The sequence below is a fragment of the Chaetodon auriga genome, chromosome 3, assembly GCF_051107435.1.
Source record: "Chaetodon auriga isolate fChaAug3 chromosome 3, fChaAug3.hap1, whole genome shotgun sequence".
Taxonomy (NCBI): Eukaryota; Metazoa; Chordata; class Actinopteri; order Chaetodontiformes; family Chaetodontidae; genus Chaetodon; species Chaetodon auriga.
In genome coordinates this window covers 24985638-25007558 of record NC_135076.1, presented here as the reverse complement: position 1 = coordinate 25007558, position 21921 = coordinate 24985638, and the positions used below count along the sequence as shown (strand labels likewise).

At 40.5% G+C, this 21921-nt stretch overlaps 2 protein-coding genes across 8 annotated transcripts in view; both read right to left on the bottom strand.

Annotated features, from left to right (window-relative positions):
* Positions 1-5468, bottom strand: part of clocka (clock circadian regulator a) — a 28026-nt gene extending 22558 nt beyond the window's left edge. For 5 of the 7 annotated variants that reach the window (XM_076726416.1, XM_076726422.1, XM_076726420.1 and 2 more), the window contains exon 1: positions 5357-5468. The gene's annotated coding sequence lies outside the window, so the exon portion shown is untranslated. Of the gene's footprint in view, positions 1-5008; positions 5136-5356 lie in introns of those variants that run through there. The other 2 variants (XM_076726418.1, XM_076726417.1) reach the window with 2 other exon arrangements.
* A 2943-nt stretch (positions 5469-8411) lies between these two features.
* nmu (neuromedin U) lies at positions 8412-13507 on the bottom strand. The gene is made up of 8 exons (XM_076727231.1): positions 13328-13507; positions 12192-12247; positions 12052-12099; positions 11906-11959; positions 11682-11711; positions 9617-9670; positions 9483-9525; positions 8412-8538 (listed from the first exon to the last, which is right to left on the bottom strand). Exons 1-7 carry the CDS (start codon positions 13473-13475, stop codon positions 9490-9492), a joined length of 426 nt encoding a protein of 141 aa, XP_076583346.1. The 5' UTR covers positions 13476-13507; the 3' UTR covers positions 8412-8538; positions 9483-9489.
* Positions 13508-21921: the final 8414 nt, after the last annotated feature.

Here is a 21921-nt window from a genome sequence, read left to right as displayed (position 1 = left end):
TATTTCTATGGTAGCCCAGAACAGACAAACCAAAAACTGGCACATTTTTTGTGTTTATAGCAGCTACTGTAGGAAAGGGTGAGGTGAGGGGTTTCAGCTGGTTGCAATTAGGGTTGGATATGACAGGATATACAGAGCAACAGCAGACATTTGCTCACCAGTAGAGATTTGGCAATAGCGTTTCCACTGCGGGAGCTATCCCTTAATGCATATGTACACACTGTCATTCACACTATATGCACTGCTTTCCCGAACTTATACCCTTTTCAGCTTGCCTGTATATTACTTTCCACTCTTTCGCTGATATTGCGGATAAATCCAAATACATGTAGTATTGATATCAGTCATCATTACAGTCCTCCTCCTCCTTTACGCTCCACCCCACCGCCGCCCCTCACCTAAACCAAACGTATTTCCAGTAAGTGAGAACACATCCGACAAGGACAAAAGAGCCAAATGTGTGAAAAGGAAACTGTGGGCAATGTCCAGACCTGATTTCATATCAGAAAATGGCTTTAGTGTCTCTGTTACAGGGCGGGCAGTGCAATATAGCAATCAAGCTGGCTCACGAGATCACACATTTTTGGCAATGCCACCGCTTACCACAGTCTGACGTGACCTGAGAGCAACAGTTGGTGGCGATAATGCACCTCCATTACACTTCGGTATACCATGATATCAAATTGCACACACAGTGATTTGATTCTGGCCATATCGCCCATCCCTGTTTGCAATCTGCAACCTCATCGCTGGATACCATTAAATCCTTCACACTGCCTTTAAACCCTCTATGTTTTAATGTAAGGCCGCTTCGTGTCATTAGTGTAAGAAGTGTGAATTCACACGTCACATCTTTTGTATCAGTTGCAGTTTTCAGAACAGTCAAATTGATCTGCTGATGTCTAATGCAAGTACTGAAGAGCCATCAACAACGAAACTGATGCGACAGATAACACTGATGCATCTCTCCCCCCCACCATCACTTTTTAGGGAAAACCCAATAGACTTGACCCATTTCTACTTGATCAGAGCCAAATCAGATAGTCATTCTAAGGCAGTTTTCAATTGCCCCTGATCTACATGTAGGTCAAATTTTTTCCACTTTTACAAAAAGCAGTGACTCTCGGAAAGACGCTGAGCAAGTCTCATTTTTGCTTTCTCGTGTATATTTAAAGGTGAAACATATTCTGTGCACTTAAGTGGTGATAATAATGTGATACAGAGAAGACACTACACTTATGAGGCAGACTGGAGTCTAACTGACACACTTGTTGTGTCTGGTTTTGAGTTAAAAGCCAGAGTTTTTGTGTGTCTTATTATCTGTTGCAGAGATATTCATCCATTAGATCAGTAACCCATTGAACTAGCTTAAAAGTTCAACATCAAACATCTCCCACCTCACCTCATCAACATGGAGACAAACTCCACAGACGTGTCATTTGTCAAGTGATGGAACATTATTTCGACGATATTTTTGGTGATAAAGCCAAAAAGAAATAATTGCTGACAAAGTCTGTGGATCCGATTTGCGTCTTGGAGAGGAAGAATCCTCTCAGCTCTCAGAAAAAGCTCAATCTGACGGAAACAATCCTGTGAGGCGAAAGGATTTCTCTGCAGCTGATGTTGCTGTCAGTGGATGTCCTCTTTTTGGAGCTCAAAGAAGCCAAACAGCACAGGGAAACAGCAGAATTGATCATTAATCTCTTGAGTGTGTATTTATTGACAAAATGACTTCATAAAAAATGTACTTCTTACTTTCTGCTGCCTTGTCTTCATAAGAAGTTTTGACGTTGATTAATTGGGTTAGAAAATTACATTTCTAATATGTGTTATGTGTGTAGATAACACTTGTGTTATCACAGTTCAACAAAGCCTGTGCCATAAAACTGTTGTTGTCTGAAAACACATTAAAACCACACGAAAGGGCCATAAAGTTGCACTGGATGACATAGTTCCTCATTGCAATGAACGAGGTCAGCGTAGTTCCTGGTGTCAGTCGATCTGGAGGTGTGTTTCAGATCAAGTCTGTAACAAATGGGCTCTGATGTGTTTGGCTATCAGAGGTCTTTTGGGTAAATACAACTATATTGTACTTCCTTAGATCATTTTAACTTCTGCAAATGCAGTGAAAGTCACGCAGGAAAACATAACACAGACGTGCAAAACAGCCTGCTTCAACAGAGTCAAAGTAATCATTTATTTCAAAAGGCAATATATCTCAACAAACAGCATTAATTACTGTGTGTATTACACAAATTTCAGACCAAATACCGGCAGCACCATATTATCTGCTGCAGGGAGTCAGCTGGAAACATCAGTCTGTAGCCATAACAAGGCTCTACTCATGAAGTCAGCATATTACACGGCTGTCATGACAAAGTCACATGCTGTCTCCTACATCTGCAGGCAATAACATTAAGGAGAATGGAAAGGCTAAATGTGGTTAATCTGGTGTTCAACACAAAGAAAACACTGAAGCACTGGGCGTCCTTGACCTGAGTCATTTCAGCGTATATTTCACATAATAAGATGAAGGCAGAAGTAACGACTGTCACTGCTGAGAGAGCCGACTTCTCAAACCTCATCAGTCAGGTGTTCATACAGATTAAAAACTCTCTGCTTTTACCTTTTCAGGTGATAAGTAACAGGCTTTAAACTGCAGAAAACTCCAGATGACGTCAAAGTCAGGGTCACTTAAGGCAAGGACCATGCCAAAACCCAGTCAAGTCTTAAAGCTGGTATCAGGTACGACAGACTACTGCAAACACATGGTCGACCCAAACTAATTCAATTAATTATATATGTTGGCGAACACTGCCTCGAGGTTTGTGCTCCGGTGCTTGAATTTTGCACCACTTTGGTTGCTGTAGCACGTGAAGTTTTTCACTGATGCCAGTATGAAGATAACCCCGAGGTAACGACGCTACAGGAGTCCTCCTTGAGGCAGTGAATGTCCAGTTCTCATGTAAAGCCACTGCACTAAGCCCAAGGCCTTGATGATTACACTTACTCCACCACAACTGCAGAAGCAAAACACGGAGTCTACAATACAGCCTGCTGCAATTTTCCAAACTTCAGTACTCATTAACAGGTCTCTAATCAGTAAGGACTGTTCCAATCTGCTGGCTATCAGCATCAACCATACGGCACCAGCAGTGCCACCACTTTCTATTAGTCCACTGAATGATTCAAGCTGCCTGCATTAGCCCAAAGCCGGAGAACATCACATCACAGGCACACAAAGCCTCATATGACAGGCGTGTAGTAATTACATTATTAGGCGTAGCACATAATAATGTAATCTGTGTGTGTGCTCCCCCCCTCTTCTGACGGTGTTGTCAGTCCCACCCCGTCCCCTGTTAAAGAAAAACAAACTTGCCAGCGCTGTGCTGCCAAGATTACTCGCTATTCTTCCAGAACTGCAGTATATACTACACAAAACACATCCAAAGTGTCAATGTATAAGTACTTTAGCTTTTACAGCAAGCTTGGAGTAACTTGTAAAACTTGATAAACATGTGCCAATGTGTGAAAGACGCCAAGCAGCAGTGAAACACAATAGAGACTGGACAGACAAAGCATGGACTCGCCTCTCCTCACCTGCACCAGCGACAAAAACCCACTAACAGCCCGAAACAACTCCGTGTAGTCACACCTTATCACTAAATCTCCACGGTGTGTAAACACGCCTGTGAGATATTATTAATTAACCTCGCTCGAAGGTGACGCTCTGATTTTGATTGCTTTTCGTCTTTACAGTCACCTGGGAATTGGCAATGCGTTTTAAAAATCATTTACCACTGTAAAAGAATTACTTGTAGACTTTTAGCTCATAGAAATAAGACATTGGAACAAGTCTAATCACCCTTCATCAAATCAGACTGCATTATAAGCTGGCATGGAGTAGTCAGACATCTGACTTAAATACTACTAAACCAGCTCGACTATCCTCGAATGGCACTCAAAAAGTATGCTATCATAATCTTTAAAGTGAAAGAAACCATTTGAACATTATCTCAAACACCATGCACTCGCTGCAGTGGATGATATATGTAGGTCCATTAAACATAACTTCATTATATAATTGCATTATGTGCAGCACCACATCACATCATGCTGCAGTCTGAATGAACCGTATACAATCACAGGCAAAACAACATATGACACACACATATATACATACTTGATTTCCTATTCCATTGTCCTGTATGCCTTTTTTTTATCTTCTGTATACTTTTTTTATCTTGACCTTTCTATGCCACTGTTTTTGCTCTTTGTAATACTTGCTGGCTTCATTTGCCCAGTGTGGGATCAATAAAGTCTTATCTTATCTCATATGCCTCAATTCATTACTGTGAAGAACTCTCCATAATTGAAAATACAAAGGATCTTTCCTCTGCGGTTTATTCTGATAACATTTTTAAAAAGCAAAGTGAAAGTTCCTCCAAACACGAAGCAGCCATTACTCTTCCCCCTTTATTTCACGTTCAGCTCCTTTGAACCCATTACCTGACTGTACAACAAGTCATCCACTTCCTGCCCTGTTAACATCTCACGATCCAGGTCCAAATCGCCTCTCAAACAAGGCGGTTGTGGACGAGCCTGACAGGCAGGACAGCAAATGCATAGACGAAGCGAGTATGTGATCAATTTCATATCTGTTGAATGGGCAGCGGAGCGGATACGTGCGAAAACAAGAGCGGAGAGAAACGCAGCTGCCGCACATCTATGAACACCGGAAAAAGAAAGACACACATACACGTAAAAAGAGGCAGTAAATGTGGAAAAGACTATGCCGGTGAGATGTGTGCGGCTGCCAGTTACGTTAAGTCACCTGAGCTGAAGTGTGCCTTGAAGTGACAGCACATCTATCGGTCTTATCCCCCCGCTGCCGGTGAAGCCGGCCGGCAAACCGGGCAGTGATTGCTAGAAGGCTAACGCCACCTAGCTTACTTGCTAACGTCAATTACAGCAACAAAACAACAGCTTTGTAGTTTACCACACTTACTGCGACATATGACACACACCGCCGAGGCTCCTTTATCCGTGACAAACGAGACAGCCGGCGTTTCCTGCCGGCTAGCGACTTTATAATATAATGTAGCGAGCATTCAACTCGTCCGCAACAATGTACTGAATGTATGTCAACCCACTTTTAGCCGGAGCTAGCTAGCTAACATGCAGCATTAGATAAGAATGTGGGTCACCGGGCCTTTGGCCAGTCTCTGTCACCAAACAAGCCGAAGCACAACTGTTCCGTTGGCGGTTTAACGTGTACTAACGGTACACACAGAAGCTGCACGTATACGCGACATAAACACGGAGCGGAGTTCACCGGTAGAGATGTCACACTTACCCCGAGCAGTCTCCCCCTTTCATCGGGATATCCCTGCACCCAGTGGCGCTGCTGACGGTTGACTGCGCAGGGCTGAGGCAGGCTGACTGGAGTTGGAACTGGAGCCAAGAGGGCCTACCACCACAGTCCAGATCACACAGGTCTGCTCAGAGGGAGGTGATCGACGTCCAGGGCGAGTTAGATCACCTGGATTGGACAGTCACACGCAGGTAGCTGTCTTAAGGGCCGTTATTGGGTAGTTTTTTTTTTTTTGTTTTTTTTTTTGTTCATGTTGTTTCAGTGTGGGTGAAATCTGTCACATTAAACTCAACCACTTGTGGAAAGGCGAATTTGAAAAGTGGTCCTCTGTAGCTTTTTTTTTTTTTTGCTTGCCTTAATTGGACAAATGTTATATTATGTAAAATAATCTGCATTCTATGGTCTGGGTGACAGATTAGCCCCATCACTGTTAAAGTGCTTTTTTTTCTTTATTACATCCGTTTACATAAATAAACACAAATAAAGTCCTACAAACTAAATTCCACTTGAGTCATATTTTGTATTTTCTCTAAAATGTGTCTGTAGTGAATCGCACTTTTTTTTTTCTACAGAATTAAACTTTTTCTTCTTTTCCAAATCCAAAGATTTAGCTTTATAGGTTCAAATGCTATCTCTTATTATGGTCATTCCGCCATTCATTCAGGCCGGGCGGACAGATTATTGTGAGTCTCCAGATGAACTTTTCTATTAATTTATTTATGCTTGTTTGTTTTATTGATTCATTTACTTTCAGATAACACAAATTAATTCTGAATATCAGGATACCGTGTTGCTCAGTAGTGGTTCCCCTGCCTGCTCTTTGCTCGAGGGTTCTCTGATTAATTAGACACCAGATTATTTTAGCATGTCCCCATCTCCGGCGTGGTACTCATCACCATGGCAACAGCTAAAGTAGCAAAAGCTGCAGTACCGTTTTGACCACTGGCTGCGACGGGGGCGCTGTTTCCGCTGTTTGTCACATTACAGCGTCTAAACTCAGGATTTGCTCAGCACCTCTGTGTATACTGATGATGATAAATGATTTGCATGCATCCAGTGATTTTCCTGCAAGCCTCTCTTGCAAAGTGGTCATGTTGATTTTATGTGATGGATGTAAGTTGCACATGTCACCTTACATACTGTCTTCCACATGTTTTTATGGTTTAATAGAAATCACTTGCACTACTTGCACCTACTACATACTGTTTATACTGTTTATACTTCATGCCACTTGCACTGCTTACATGTATTTATATTTTTTTGTATATTATGATTATTCGCACTTCTGGTTAGATGCTAAACTGCATTTCGTTCGTCTCTGTGTCGCACTCTGACGATGACAATAAAGTTGAATCTGATCTAATCGACAAGTGGCTGCAAAGAGAAAATGACTAAATAACCCACTTCTTTTTTTTCTGGTGAATTAATAAAAACTCTCCAAAAATATAAGCCCTGTAAATAATTCTTATATGATTTTATACTCATGTGTTCTTATCTCCCTAGAAGGATGTCAAATGGGCAAATTAGTCCTAAATATTTTTCTATTACTCCAGCTATGACACTATGTTCTTCAGCACTCTTGTTCTCAATCTCTCTCTTTCTTTTTTCCAGGTGAAATGAGTCACATTGAGCATCCACAGGAAACATTTTGGAAGTTAGCCTGACAGTGTTGATTCGAGTCCAACCTGATGTAAATGCAGTGGTGTTTTGTTTTATTGTGTTGGCCAGAGGTCCTGAGGTGTTTTACACAGTAGCCCACTGTGTTCTAAAATTTAAAGGCTTTCAAGCTAATTAAAACTTTATTGTGAAAACACTTACATTTACTTTTGTTTGTGGTGAAGTCACACTGTGTGGCTGGAAAAGCAAGCACTCCGTCTTGGATCCATCTTGAGGACACTGAGACACGGCCAGAAATGCTCTGTTGTGTAAAATGTTCCCTCTCAGTGTGCCGTGTGGTTTACTGTGGTGCAGCTGAACCAGTAAAGAACTCCTGCCATGTTGTACTGATACTCAGAGGAACACAGAATACTAATAATTTACTTCTCTTGAACTGTTTGGATCTTTGATTATATCCGTCATCTTTCATATGTCAGAGTTTTATCAGGATTATCACACAATCAGCTGAGGAATGTCACGGCCTCAGCATGAACTGAGCAAAATCTGCATCTTTTGGGATTTATCTTCTTTTCACGCCTGTGCAGGTGAAGCATATTAAAAGGTTAATGAGAACGTACACAGGCCTACCTGCATACATACATACCAAATGTAAGACATGGATAAAACCAGCAGTGAAGCCACGCTGGATGTTCAGATCTCAGCTTTATCTGACCGATAATGGTGACATCTACTGTTGATAACAGCAATTACATATCCAGGGTAGAAAATAGCACATTTTAAGGAAGAAGACAAAAAGAAAAAGAATTTATTAATTCTACAGAATTAGAAAAAATAAATAGAATAACTAATTCTCAGTGTTGTAGGGATTATGGTTTTCATTTTGACTCCATGAGTTTTGTAAATTGAAGTGAAATAGGTTTGTCCCTTCTGTGAAATAAAAAGTAAAAAAAAACATGATCAATCCAAATATTCTCAATACTCTTGCATGAGTTTATGACTTTCTCTTTAAGCGCCTTTGCTTGATCTTTGCTTGTCGTGAGTTCTTTACTTTATGGGCCTTATTATGAGGGACAGGACACAAATAAAAGCTGCAGTATTTTCTCTTATGTATGAACATTTGAAAATGTGCTTGTATTTTTATTTAACAGTATATATAAGCTTATAAGTGCTTTTATTTATCATTAGGGTTAAAATATTCCTGAAGTCTGTTTACTTCAGTGTACAATATACAAGAGTTTTTAAGATTGTTTGTATCAACCTTCATTCATGCACATGTTTTTGATTCTTCTTCATAATATGTCAAATCAAACTTAGACAACTACACCCAACCGCAATATAGCCGTTTTAATGCAAATGACACACGTAACATAAAATAAAATCTGGACAAATGAATAGTATTTTAATCATGTTCTTTGTGTACATTCAGACATCACTATACAGCAGTGGCAGAGGGCTGTGATTGAAGTTTAGGTCACTCAGTCGTGGTGCAGCGGCTCGGGTCTCAGGGTCTTGTTGTCTCTGTACGCTGAGCTTCAGAGGCGGAGACTCTACCACACAGTAATACCCATGATTAGATGATGATTATAAAAACACTTCTCTGATATTATAGCCCCATATCAACATGGAGTTAGGAGCCTATGGTTCATTCTAATACTAACAATCACTGCTGCCATTAGGATAATGACAGGATTTCGATGGCAATTAGGGACTGTATGAAAATTAAGGGGAGGTGAACCTTGTCCTCCCCAGAATTATGAACATTTTCTTTGCGCCCTCTCCCCTTTACATCTCACAGTAATTTAACAGTGTTGCAAAAAAAAAAAAAGCTGGGACATTGTGTAAAAAATAAATAAAACAGAATGTGATCATTTGCTTTTGACATGAACTCAACTGAAAACAGCACAAAGACAGTTTATTTAATGTTTTCCTCATCAGCTTCATTGATTTTTGTAAATATCTGCTTATTCTGAATCTGATGCAGCAACACGTTTCAAAGACTGGGAAAGATGTGGAACGCTCCAAAAACACCTGTTTGGAACATTCCACAGGTAAACAGATTGATTGGTAACAGGTGATAGTATCATGATTGGGTATGAAAGGGGCATCCTGGAAAGGCTCAGTCATTCACAGGCGAGGATGGAGCGAGGTTCACTACTTTGTGAACACATGATTGGATAAAGGAGATGAATACATGAGCTCAGGAACACTTCGTAAAACACAGCTTGTTTGCAAATGAGTGCATTCTGTTTTTCTGTATGTTTTACACAGAGTCCCTATTTTTGGGGAGTTGCATTTCTATTAAGATTATTACAGCAGAGGAGCTAAAAAAATAAAAAAAATCTGCTCTCCCACATAAATCAAACTAGCCTTCCTTTAGCCAGAAGAAAAATCAAAATAACATCTCTCCGACTCTCCTCCCCTCCTAAAAGCCCCTGAAGTTTTCAAACGTCCATTTAAAACTGCCTCCATGCATGTTGAGTTTTAGTATTACCTTTAATTTACTCATATTCTAAGGATCGTCTTCCATTTCGTGGCTGTAAGTGCAAACACAAATGTTACTGATTGTTCATCAGTTATCTGGAGGAATATGTTTTCTATTATTTCCTGACATAAACACGTTCATACCCGATAGAGGAAGTAACCTCTGCTCTGGATCCCCCCAGGTCCCTGGAGTTCGGCCTGTATGGACACAAAAACCACAGAGTTTGACTTAATAGAAGAATGTCCTCGCCTTATTTGCCATTTTCTCAGCGTTGCTACTGTACAACTCTCCTCCAGCAGGAGAAAGCCGACAGCACTCACTCAAACGTTCACATCTGGATTTTCCAACACAAACACTCTCCACGTATCTCCCTCACAACTCCTCTGTGTCCACTCCGCGAATGTCAGCGCTTGATAGCAATGAGGGATAAGTTCACCTGTCAGCTGCACTAATTTTAGACCATAATTACTCGCAGCTTGGGAAAGAACAGCTAATGTAGACCTAGTGCGTACACAGAGTGAGGAGAGCTGCCCGATATGAAACAGCATTATTGACATGTAAGCTCAGGAAGAGGAAAACATACGTTGAGATCAGCCACAGAAGGCAGCACATGCATTTTAATATAAACATATGTTACAAGTGTGCGAAGCTACAACACACTACGTCTACAGTGTGCGGGCTGCACATTGTATCATTTTCTATTCATCTGAACGCGAAGATAGGATTTCACGTCAGTTTGCACCGCTGATTGCATGCAGTTTTTTTGCATGCTAAAAAAACAAAGTATCTGTTTAAAATATCTTTGTTTCATCAGAACAGCAAAAACGAAAATGGAGAATGAAAGGAAAACTGACGAGGGTGGTACATACGCGCACTGAGACTCCTTTCTCTCTTCTGGTATGGAGTTGAGAAACTAGATGCAGGAGAGGGTGCAACACAGGGGTCTGACAAACACACAGATAGAGCCAGACACACAAGCATGAATAACAGCTCCAGCATACAGGAAAGTACAGAATATGGAGTCTTCAGAAGCAGAGATGATCTCTGTTTCTCTCTGATAAACATGCAACACTGAAACGCAAACATCATACAAATGCTTCCTCGGTGCAGCAATTCCTTCGTTGCAGCCTCAGCATTCATCAGTGTGACGATCAACGCATCGCATTCTGCATTATTCACATACGGGTGAAGGAGGGGAGGGGGGGATAACTTCATATTTCATATGAGACGTATGGTTTTGTTGTGAAAGTGAACGTGCATCCTTGGATGTTTTCTGTTGTGATGGGTTTCAGCATATATGCACATAAAGGAAAACGAATGCAGCTCATTTCACACTGAGTCTGGTGTTGGACAGTGGAGACATTTCATTCAAGTTTTGTCACAGCTGAGAAGCAGCTCTCTACATGAGCAGAAATCCCACAATTAATCACCAAAATGTACTTTAATGTTTAATATTTCCCTAATGATCAAGTAGCAATATAAAGAGCTGCAGACACATTTTGAGTATTAATATTGTAGTTCTGCAATTTTTGCAACTTTTCCCTGGTTTCTTGATGGATATTTGTGCTCTCCAGTGTGAAGAACAGAAAACATAACTCAGGTTCTCATGCAACCCAGAAATAAAGCTGTCTGCGGGGCCATGCTGTCACCTTCCTACACAAAACGTTCCTGGTTTAGGAGAATAAGCATCTGACATGCAGAGCACAGAACAAGGGACACAAGCACTCTGGGAAGGTGTTTATGTTTGTGTACCTGTGTGAGTACTGTATACATGTCGCAGTATTTGTCTCCATGCATGAATGTACGTCACAGTTCTTCTGTGTGGTGAATGTGTACCTGCATGCGTTTGGGTTTTTACGATGAAGTGTGACCATTTGCAAAGTGGATTCGACAGATCGAGTTGTTTGAAAAGTACCACAAAGAGTAGAGGTCATGCACAGTTTTAAACTGCAACAGTGCAGATCTGTCGTTCAACTCACTCACCGTCCCCTGCGACAAGGCAGAACCTTGTTGTCTAGAGTAATGAAATAAAAACTGCACGTATGATGCATGACATAAACAAATAAACAACCACACGCACACACACACACACACACACACACACACACACACAGAGTTTGTCATTAGGTTTAATCTTATGACATGTCTCTGTGGGTCTAGTCTAACCGTTTGAGGGAAAATAGTAAGAGAATAATAAGTTGTACTTACCCTTTTACTATTTTCTCGCACTTTCAGCTCCTGAGAAGACAAGAAGACGAGGCTTTAGGTCGACGTCGATGAATCTTTGTACCTTAAAGCTCTACTCAGACATGATCGACAATCAACATCTCACTGAGCTGTTTCATATCAAATCATTTTGGCAAAACATATTTGCTCCTTGCCATGATGTTTCGTCGGAGATATTCAACGAGTAGTTATGGGGTATGAGTTACCTTTGACTTCTGAACCAGCATCAAGAGACAGAGTTCTCCTAAGACATCAGATGTCTGGGAAAAAGACCAAAAAGAAGAGCAGCTGTTAAGAATACTAATAAAAGCTCTGTAAAAAATGAAAACAAACAGAATCGCAGCCCACTCACCCAAAACTTCAGGTCTGCAGAGAGGTAGGACGAGCACACAGCGTCTATCTGTGGAGCGTCACAGAGCACGATGAAGAATTGCACAGACACGAAGGATGAGGAAGAAAGAAAGTGTGAAAGTGTGAAAGCATGCTGCGTACCTGGCTGAGTAGCTGCCTCTGATCTGTTGTGGCTTGCTGAAGTTCTGCTGGAGCACCTTTTGTTCCGTACCACAACACAGAAACGCACCGTTAATGTAATGCTCACTGTCAGAAAATAAACATGGGACAGCAACAGTGTGCTTTTTATTATCAGTGATAAAGCATTATGAGATGTACTGTAGAAGCTGCAAGTTAGTAGAGTCTCTGCTGACGAGCAGCATCTCCTTTATGACTGTTTGTTAATGCTCTGCTCCGTGATTTCAGTGGATGTCCATTAGCAGAGTAAAAGCTTTCCTGGAGATCATGGAGGCAGTTATTGTGCAGCATGTTGATGGAAGTTTGCTGCCGTTGAAGATATTCATGATTTAAAAAACACTCACCCACTAATCTGGATCCACAAAGAAAAAACATCAACGTTACAAGACCACCGCCCCAAAACTGATTACAAGCCACTTTGACATCACGAGAATCAGTGTCGGTCAGTCTGCATCCACGCACGTCTCAATCATTCGCGACTTTATGTCAGATAGTGGATTCAACATCGAGTCAGAGGTTTGCAACACCGGAGTGAGATTTCTGGCTGCCAGTTTGATATCAAATCAGTTCAGCAGCAGGAATGACAGTGATGGGTGGATGGATGGGAAAAATAAAATCCTTTTTTTACAGTTTTGAGTGACCAGCAAAAGATGTGAAAATACAGTATTCTCAAGGAAAATAAGACGATATTAAAAAACCTGCATTCCTGAACTCTATTCATGTATTTATCTACAAATAAATCCTTATAAGTTTGTATTAACTACATTATTGTCTCAAATTAACTAGATTATTTGAATCATTGAAATGATAAAATGTTACTACACATTTATTTTATTCATTTATTGATTGATTGATATTTTCCTTCCTTACATGGTGAATTTCCAGATTTCCCATCTTAAATTTGAGAGCAAACAAAAGATCATCTTTGTTTGGTTTATCTTATACTTGCGTAGATAGATAGATAGATAGATAGATTGATAGATAGATAGATAGATAGATAGATACCTTAAAATGGAATAACTTAAAGACAAAAAAGTTAAGATGCTGCTACACGTGCAAGACTTTATCTGCCAGAAAGATAAAAACAGTGTGTGACTTACTGTTGCAGACTGGGATGGTGAGGATGAGTAGGGCTGCGAGGGTGACGCCGGCCGTGCTGAGTGGAGTGACGGCGCCGCTGCTGAGGCTGTGCAGGCTGCCGGCGGCTCCGCGCTGCGCGGGCTGACTTTGGCTCTGGAAGTTCCTCATCTCCCGCTCTCGCTGGCCTCTCTCGTCTTCTTTGGTTCTGCCCGCTTGACTTCTTGCTCTTCTGAGAGTTTCTGTCTCACGTCAGAGAAATATGAAGGCTCTTGTCACACACACACTACACAACACACGCGGGCGCGCGCTTAAACACACACACACACACACACACACACACACACACACACACACACACACACACACACACACACACATCCCTGGCGCACTCGACTGCGTCATTGGAGCGCATGAAAAGTGCGCATGGAAAGTTATATGATTTGATGGACAGTTTGGCTGAACGTGACGCCTCGCGGAGGTATGAGGTGATGAAGTGATGCAAAGCAAAGGTAAGTAAAGAGTGGAGAACACCTGGTGACTATCAGACAATTATCAAACGATGTTATAAACGTGTTTTTCTTCAAACGCCAGTCACTCATGTGGCACTTCTCGGCTGAGCAGAACAGAACGCCTCTATGGATTACTGTTGTGAAGGTTACACTGGGCAGTTTGTGCGTGAGAGAGCTGTGGTTTGTTGTGTTGGCTTGCATTATATTGTAGTGCATAGGTGTAATTTGAGGCCATTTCTTTGAGGAAAATTCCACCAGACTGTACTCAGTCGGCCAATTTTTCAACAGCTTAATGTGAGGAAGGCAGCTATACTTATCTCGTAAGGCCATGTTGGCACAGCCACGTGCACACTCTAAAATCATTTTTATCATTCTGCAATGTACCATGGCTCTGTTTTTCTGCTGATGCTGTGATGGCCAGTGAATGTGAGGACAGCAACCTTACACAAAATATGACCTCCAGCAAACAAAGTTTCTCAGTCAACTTTTCTTCACACTGATTAAGATGTCCTCCATGATTACCAGTTAACGCCACACTTTTAGATTGTGTCCTTGTGTCCATTAGTGCCTACTTTAAGCCAATGCAAGCTTATTTGTATGGCACAGTATGGTAATTCAAAGTGCTTTATGTAAGACATAAAAAGGCATTAAGACAAGAAGTGAAAGTAAGACACAGAAAAATGGGATTTTAGGATGAGTTTACGATTCAAAATATGCTAAAAGTGAATAAAACAGAATGAAGAATTTCAGTGCAAGATATTCTCTATGTTTGGTTCTCACTCAGTGACAGTAAGCAGGCCTGTAGACGACTCTGAAGGTTGGACGGATCGTAACATGACAGCAGATCAGAAACCGATCAGTGCTTTATCCATTATCTCACTACGTGAGGACTGCGCTTCTTCTCTGTATTTCATTTTCCTGCGGTCATTAAGAAAACATTTCTGTATAGCACCTTCTTCTCACATCTCACCTGCGTTATTGGAAAATGTTATTTCACGCTTGAGTCACATTGTGACCATCAGCGGCGAGCTGTAATGCGGTGTGGTGTTTAAGAGACAAACATACCATTTGGAGCTGATTTTTGCATTATCAGATTTATGACAACTTATTATTCAAAACCACATTACAAACCTCACTTTCATCCACCACAGTGGCATGTTGGTTTTATGCGTAAGAAGCTTTTCCTGCAAAATGAGCATCCAATAATGGTCTTAATGGTGTTACTGTGACACACCTAACAGCAGAGGCAACAACTCAGCTTACTACGTCGACAGCCATGACGTAGTTAACGTGACCGAATTTGTGAAGCCTTGTATTTATTTTAAAGCAGGAATCGTGCTCTCATGATAGCCCACACCATGAGTACATGGAATAATAAGTGTAAAATGTCTTTGTTTTCAACTTTTGTACAATTTTTCATGCATTCACACTGTTACATGAATTTACTGAATGAATCCTCTTCATTATTTGAGAGACTCATTATGGATCATTACTAAATTACCTTTTTCATGAAACTCAGGTAATGTGTCGGTCTTTGTGTGAAGCCGCACAACCGTAACTCATTTTGATCCGTTAGAATGAACCAGACGACATATTGAAAAAACAACCATGTCCTGTTTGCTTCAGCAGAGCCCACGATGAATTTAAGATGAATTAATATTGCCAAGGAAGGTGGGTTCTCTTGGGCTGTAATTGGCTTTATTGTTGTTACGTTTTATTACAGTGTAATGAAAAGAAGAAGTGGAACAACTGAGGCAGGCAGGATGAGAGGCGAGGAGGATTTTGAGGATTTACTGGATTCGTGCACATGTTCCATATGGATTTTGAACTTCATTTGCATTGCAGCCCTGGATTAGCACTTTTGCCACTTACATGCACAAACACATCTTTTTGAAAACATAATACCTCGATTCATCTCCTTCAGTACTTGTCAGGAAGGCGAAGATTACAAAGGGAATCTTATTTATAAGACTGAAAACAAGACAAACTTGACAGACGACCGAAACAACAGTCTTGACCTTCCACAGCTCTGTCTTTTGAAATCTGATGTGACTTTAAGTTAGAGAGCATGAGTGGCAATAAATGGCGTACACTGGAAATTGAGCAGTTCCATGGAGTCATCACACTCATCTCCACCCATGACATCCTCCTACACTGATCTCTCTGGCCTCTTCAATCAATGGAGGTCAGTGGGTGATATTTGCAGCTTTGTCACAGGAGTATTCATTCTTAAGGCTTGAGCTCAAATGAGACAGTTTGTTACTTCACCGCTGCTTCAGTAACGACGCCTGATGTGCCGCCTGTCTCCTGAAAGCTCTGGAGAAGTCCTGAAATGTTGTGACCTTTAAGGAGTTTTCTTTCATTATGGAGTTGACTGGCATTTGCATGTCTAATTGGTTTGTTTGAGGGGAAACCCCGAAGGTATTGAGGGAAGGTTGCTGTCACACCTTGAGGCCACAACACAGATTACAGTCTTTATTGTGGTCTTACTCACCTCCCTTCAAGGACTCCGAGGTTCAATTTGCTCCAGTATTTCTAAGATTTACACATAGACAAGCTTGTTGCTTCATGGCAAATTTGATGAATTTTCTAAAATTCTTTACTTATGTCCATATACACTAATTTGCTGTCTACCAGAGTGTTAGATTAGGAATTAATACAACTCCCATATTGGCTAAATATAACAGCCGCCTAGCCTGTGTTAGCATAAAGACTGGAAACAGGAGGAAATAGCTAGCCAGGCTTTGTCTGAAGGTAACAACACATACAGTACATGCACCTCTGAAGGCACTAATTGGTGATGTTTTATCTCTTTTTTATTCTGTACAAAAACATAAATGGAAAAAAAAAGATCATTTCACAAGGAGGTTGTACTGCCAGGCTAGCTGTTTCCCCCTGCTTCCAGTCATTTTGCTAAGCTAAGCTAAGCTAAGCTAACAGGCTGCTGGTGGCAGCCTTATATCTAACTGACAGATGTGTTTCAAAATTCTCATTAAAGTCTCCATCAGAAAGGAAAGAAGCGTATTTCTGTCAAACTTTAGCTTTAAGCTCTGGGCCCGGAGTCATGGACTGAAGTACAGAATCAGACCCATCAAAACGCATCCATCTCTCACACAGAGGATGTTTATCTGCCTGCTTTGACTGATGTTCATGATTGGAAACAAGAGGAAAATGAGCAGGGAGAGTAACTTATTAACAAGTCACATCCTCCTACAAGACCATTACTTAACCTTATAAACTATGACAAGCCTCTGAGTTTATTGAATTTCCAAATTGTAGGAATCATAAAAAACAACAGCTGCCATAAACGCTTTCTTTTTTTAATGTTGTTTCCATCTTCTGCATGAAACGGAAGCTGCTGCCTTGGCTAAAGACTAACGTGATCCTGTGACTCTGACTTAAGTAAAGTTCAAACAACCAAAAGTCAAAAAACTCATAAACATCTGTTGCAGATATGATTGTGCAAATCGAAAAATGCTGGAAATATAAATTTGAAAATATTCTCTTCTGATTATCTCAGAATATTCTGTGGTGTGTTAATACCATCCCACACACATTTGGTTGCAAATTAAACCAGAACTGTGTGGTTTAATATTGCATCTTAATAATGAGGGATTATTAACTTTGACTGCTGAATTACTGAGGAACCTAAAAATGAATGGATGAATCATTTTCACTGAAGAATCTGTTTTAATTCTCCAACTCATAACGTGCCACTTATACCGATTCTGCCGAGTAACAAAAATCCACTTTGTCTTATGTTGTCGTGCCGTTTTGACATATCATGTTTCACTGTAAGTATCACGTTTTATCATATCGCTGGGTATCACATTCTGTCCCAGCACATTCACAATTTCCTGTTGAGGCGGCGCCATGCTAAATGAATGTAAGCACGCAATAAGCAATCCTGTTCCCCTCACTATGATGAATGTGAAATGTACACTGTTTCACAAACATCCTTTCATTTCATCCTTGTTTACTCTGTTTGTACTTCAACGACATTGATCACACTTCCTCTGAGACCCTCCACAAATGAACTTCTTTCTATAATAGTATCTACAGCATTGATAGGCAAAGAATATAGAACTTATCTTTTTAGTTTTAACACTTTATAAGATTACAAAACATACACTGTTTAACTGGTGCAGAGCTCTGCTGAGTTAATGCCTGAATTCATGGAATGTGTACCGTGAATTTCCGTTGCTGGGTGGATCAGAAGTCACAGCGACATCACACATTCATGTCTATGCTCTCAAATTAGCTGGACCATAAAAGAGCATGTTTCAGACCCACGGAATACGCGATACATCCTGCATTAATGAAAATCTTCATCATTTCGGGAAATATGCTTATTTTCTTTCTAGCTGAGAGTTCGATGAGAGGACTGATATCGCTCCGGCATCTGCCCATTAAATATGAAGCCAGCAGGCCAGCTGCTGATTAGTTTAGCTCAGCATAAAGACTGGAAACACTCTGTCAATTAATCTGCCCCTAGAATGGCAAACTGCCATTTTCTACGCTTTACTTCTTATGTAAGCTGACATTAGATGCGCCAATGACAATTGTTTTGGTTGCAGCCTAATGGGGAAGTTACACATCAGCCTTAAGTTGACCCCATGATGTAAATACCCTGCATCAATAATTACCAGGGTCACTTTTCATTGTTGTCTGTCCATAACTACATGTTTTCAGTGAGGAATAGAGGAAGCGTGGTGGCGATGAAGAGATTCAGCAGGACAACAAGTAACTGGTACAGAAAGTGTGAAATTAAGTGGTCAGTTGATCAGTTGATGATGACCAAGACTGTGAACACATGATGAAAAGAGTACAGGTTAACAGGCTGAAACATAAATGTTAAAGTCCAGAGCAAGATAAAAAAAAAAAAGTTCTCTGTTAAAGATAAATTAAATGTTAGTAAGGAGATGATGCTGATGAAGGAGCCGTCTCCTCATACTTTCTCTAATCACCACCTGAATCCAGTGACACTAATGGTGCTTTCTTTTCTTTCATTTCTTTCATTCATCTGTCTTTTTTACTTTGCCATCAGCATTTGAAGCCATTTTTGTCTTCACATTCATTCATAGTAATCCTCCCTGTTTACTTCATCACACACACGCCCTCTCTCTCAACCCCTCACCTAACCCTAAACCCACACAAACAACCAGGAGAGCGCTCTTGCAAAAGCACACACACACACACACACACGCACACTTTAAATTACATGATTACTTTAAAACAAAATCGCACATATGACCGACCCTCCTAACAAGCAAAGAGCTTTACACGGAGCGTTGCTCATGTAATAGCAGCTCTCATGCTTACTTCAGTTTGGAAGACCAGCGTGTTCTTCTCTGTGCGTAATTTGGCAGCGATGAGCGAAGACCTCACCTTGGGATGGGGTTACCAAAGTGAGGCCACGGCTTTCATACAGATGCCCAACACTGTGCTTCTCCTACTGTGTTCGAACTGATGCGCTCAGGTGTCACCACTGTGTGCTTCTTCCAGGATTTAACAGTGAAAACCTCATCCATCATGATGGGAGTCAAGGCTGTAAAAGATATGACCTCGACAGCAAGTCATTCTCAGAAGCTACGCTCGGATCTCATGATGTGCATGTGCAGATATGTTCTGTGTTTATTTTTGGCACGATGGCAATTCAACAAATACGGATCTAAAACAACACATGATGCCTTCTTCAAGTGATTAAAGGGCTGCGCTAAATGCCATCCAGATAGCAACTCAAACGTTTCTGATTCCAAACAGACATAGAAAATGCTATTAGCCTTTAATCAGCAGTGTGAATGTCAAATGTAGATTACACAGATGTAATCACCTTCCCCTGACGCAGCGTGAAAAGCCCTTTTGTTCGTTAGTCACATCTGCATGTCGTCCGCCGTGCATGTCACCGGGGCTCCCTCGTCGGCACGGTGCCCTCCTGACATAAGAAGTTCACTTGGTGGAAACACCTCTCACCTGCAGAGTCCAGAAAGTGAAACTATCTTAACGTTTCATCCACACTTTACAAAGAGGGTTTTCTGCAGTTATTCCAGTCTAACATGGTGGAAGTTATTGTTTTTGTGTGTCTGTTGTAGGAACATCAGCACTGCCTTCAGACCTTTGACATTCACAAAATATATAGACAGTAAGTGCCAGAATAGCAGAAACAGTGGGTGAATCATGACTACAGGAAAGCACAACATGTGGCAAAACAGAAATGAAGAAAGATAATGGGTGTGTGTGTGTGTGTGTGTGTGTGTGTGTGTGTGTGTGTGTGTGTGTGTGTCTGTTTTGTAATATGTGTGCATGGGATTTAGATGTATATTACACACATTGGGATGAAAAACTATGTTATTTTTACAGACGTAATGACTCAAACGAAAGAAATATTAAATCATGTTTGAATTAAATAACATGGAGAAAGAAGTGTTTCATAAAGGTGCCTTCATGAAGTGAAGGCTCATGTGATTATTTAGGGTTAACATTTCACACACGTGCGTTTAACAGAATAAACATCAGTCCCATTTTGTGCCTCTTGATGATAAAATTAGATTTTTCTGTGTATTGCCTGCAGCGTGTGATGGGAGTTTTTAAAGTTTTCCGATTTTCATGTCCAAATCCTGCAGTAAATATCCATCCATATCCATTTTAAAGGTCTGTAAACGTCCATTGTAATCTATTTAAATGGCCATTCAAAAAGACCTGTACTGGCTGGACTGACGGTAAAATATAATACTGTAGTGTTTATTTCCATATTAAAGTGATTGACAAATACTGTGTAGGAGGACAGAGCTCAATATATATGAGCAATAGTCATAAAATGTACAGCTCTTCTCAGTACTGGAGGAACTGCAGTGATGTCCAGGGACGTTCGTGATGACAGCATGACAGCAGCGCGCTCAAAGACGCCACAGAGACCTGCAATATGATTGTACACCCCACAGTGATACCGTGTTCTTTGCCTGAATAATATCTGTGATATTAATTCTCTAAAGACGATTTCATTATATTATTGCTGCTGGAACCTGGACGCATAAAACACTGTTTATGTTGCATGACGACTGGTGAAAATGGAGATATGAGCACATGGGTCGTATATTTTGAATATGTTTTGGAATATTTCCAGCGTGGTGTCATGTTTGGAGGCTTCCATCACAGGCAGCAACAAACCATGAATTTAACTGCTGATGACAGCACATGTCACATTCACCAGCTGGGAAATCCAGCGTTGTCTCTGCACAATAACACAGAAAGTGCGCCTCAAGGCATTGTCTGCAGATCACTTGTTAATGTGTGACGTTCTTTTCCATCAAGTCTGACTCACTGTGTTGACTTTGTTGGCGTTCAGTCTCAACGCCCCCAGTGGAGTCTTGTTATAGACGGCATGTCACTTTTATTGTTTCAGAAAACATGAATAAGCTGCCATACTGACAAACATAAACTCAGTGTAAGAACACAACATACAAGCACTTAATATGTGGATTAACAACGCCACCTGGTGTTTTAAGAAGAACATGTATACACAACATGGCATTTGAAGACAAACGTTCAAATGGCACACGTTAGAGGCTCTAATAAGGATCCTCCAAAGAAAATGTTTCTGTCCAAAAAACATGTTTTTCATGAATCTTATTCGACAATAAATGTAATTTTCCTACTTTACATACCATATTGTATGAAGCCCTGGCACCTGCAACATTTGCACAATATATCCAGAATTTATAACATTTGTAATAACATTGTAAATATGTAAATAAACTCTGCTGGTGATGTTTTTGAGAAATTAGTTTTTGTAGTGATTACATATTGATTGTTAGTTTGTATATTACACAAATGTTCTTTGAAGCGCGATTGTATGTATGTATGTATGTATGTATGTATGTATGTATGTATTATTATTATTATTATTATTATTATTATTATTATTATTATTATTATTGCTGTGGATGTTATTTCCTCTGGGTATACACATAATTTGGATCTTTTAGAATAATTATATTATAAGGAATGTCTATCCTAGAATACTACGAGCCGCAGACTGGCTGTATGATTATTTAATTACAAATATTATGTACAAAGTAAGTACGACTTACTCCTAAAACTAGATT

Coding starts and splice junctions, on each gene's coding strand:
- nmu (XM_076727231.1), bottom strand. CDS start 13,475: ATGAGGAACTTCCAGAGCCAAAGTCAGCCCGCGCAGCGCGGAGCCGCC. Junction 9,671..11,681: donor TGCGAGAAAATAGTAAAAGG/GTAAGTACAACT, acceptor GTGTCCATACAG/GCCGAACTCCAGGGACCTGG. Junction 9,526..9,616: donor GAGGTTACTTCCTCTATCGG/GTATGAACGTGT, acceptor TTGCACTTACAG/CCACGAAATGGAAGACGATC.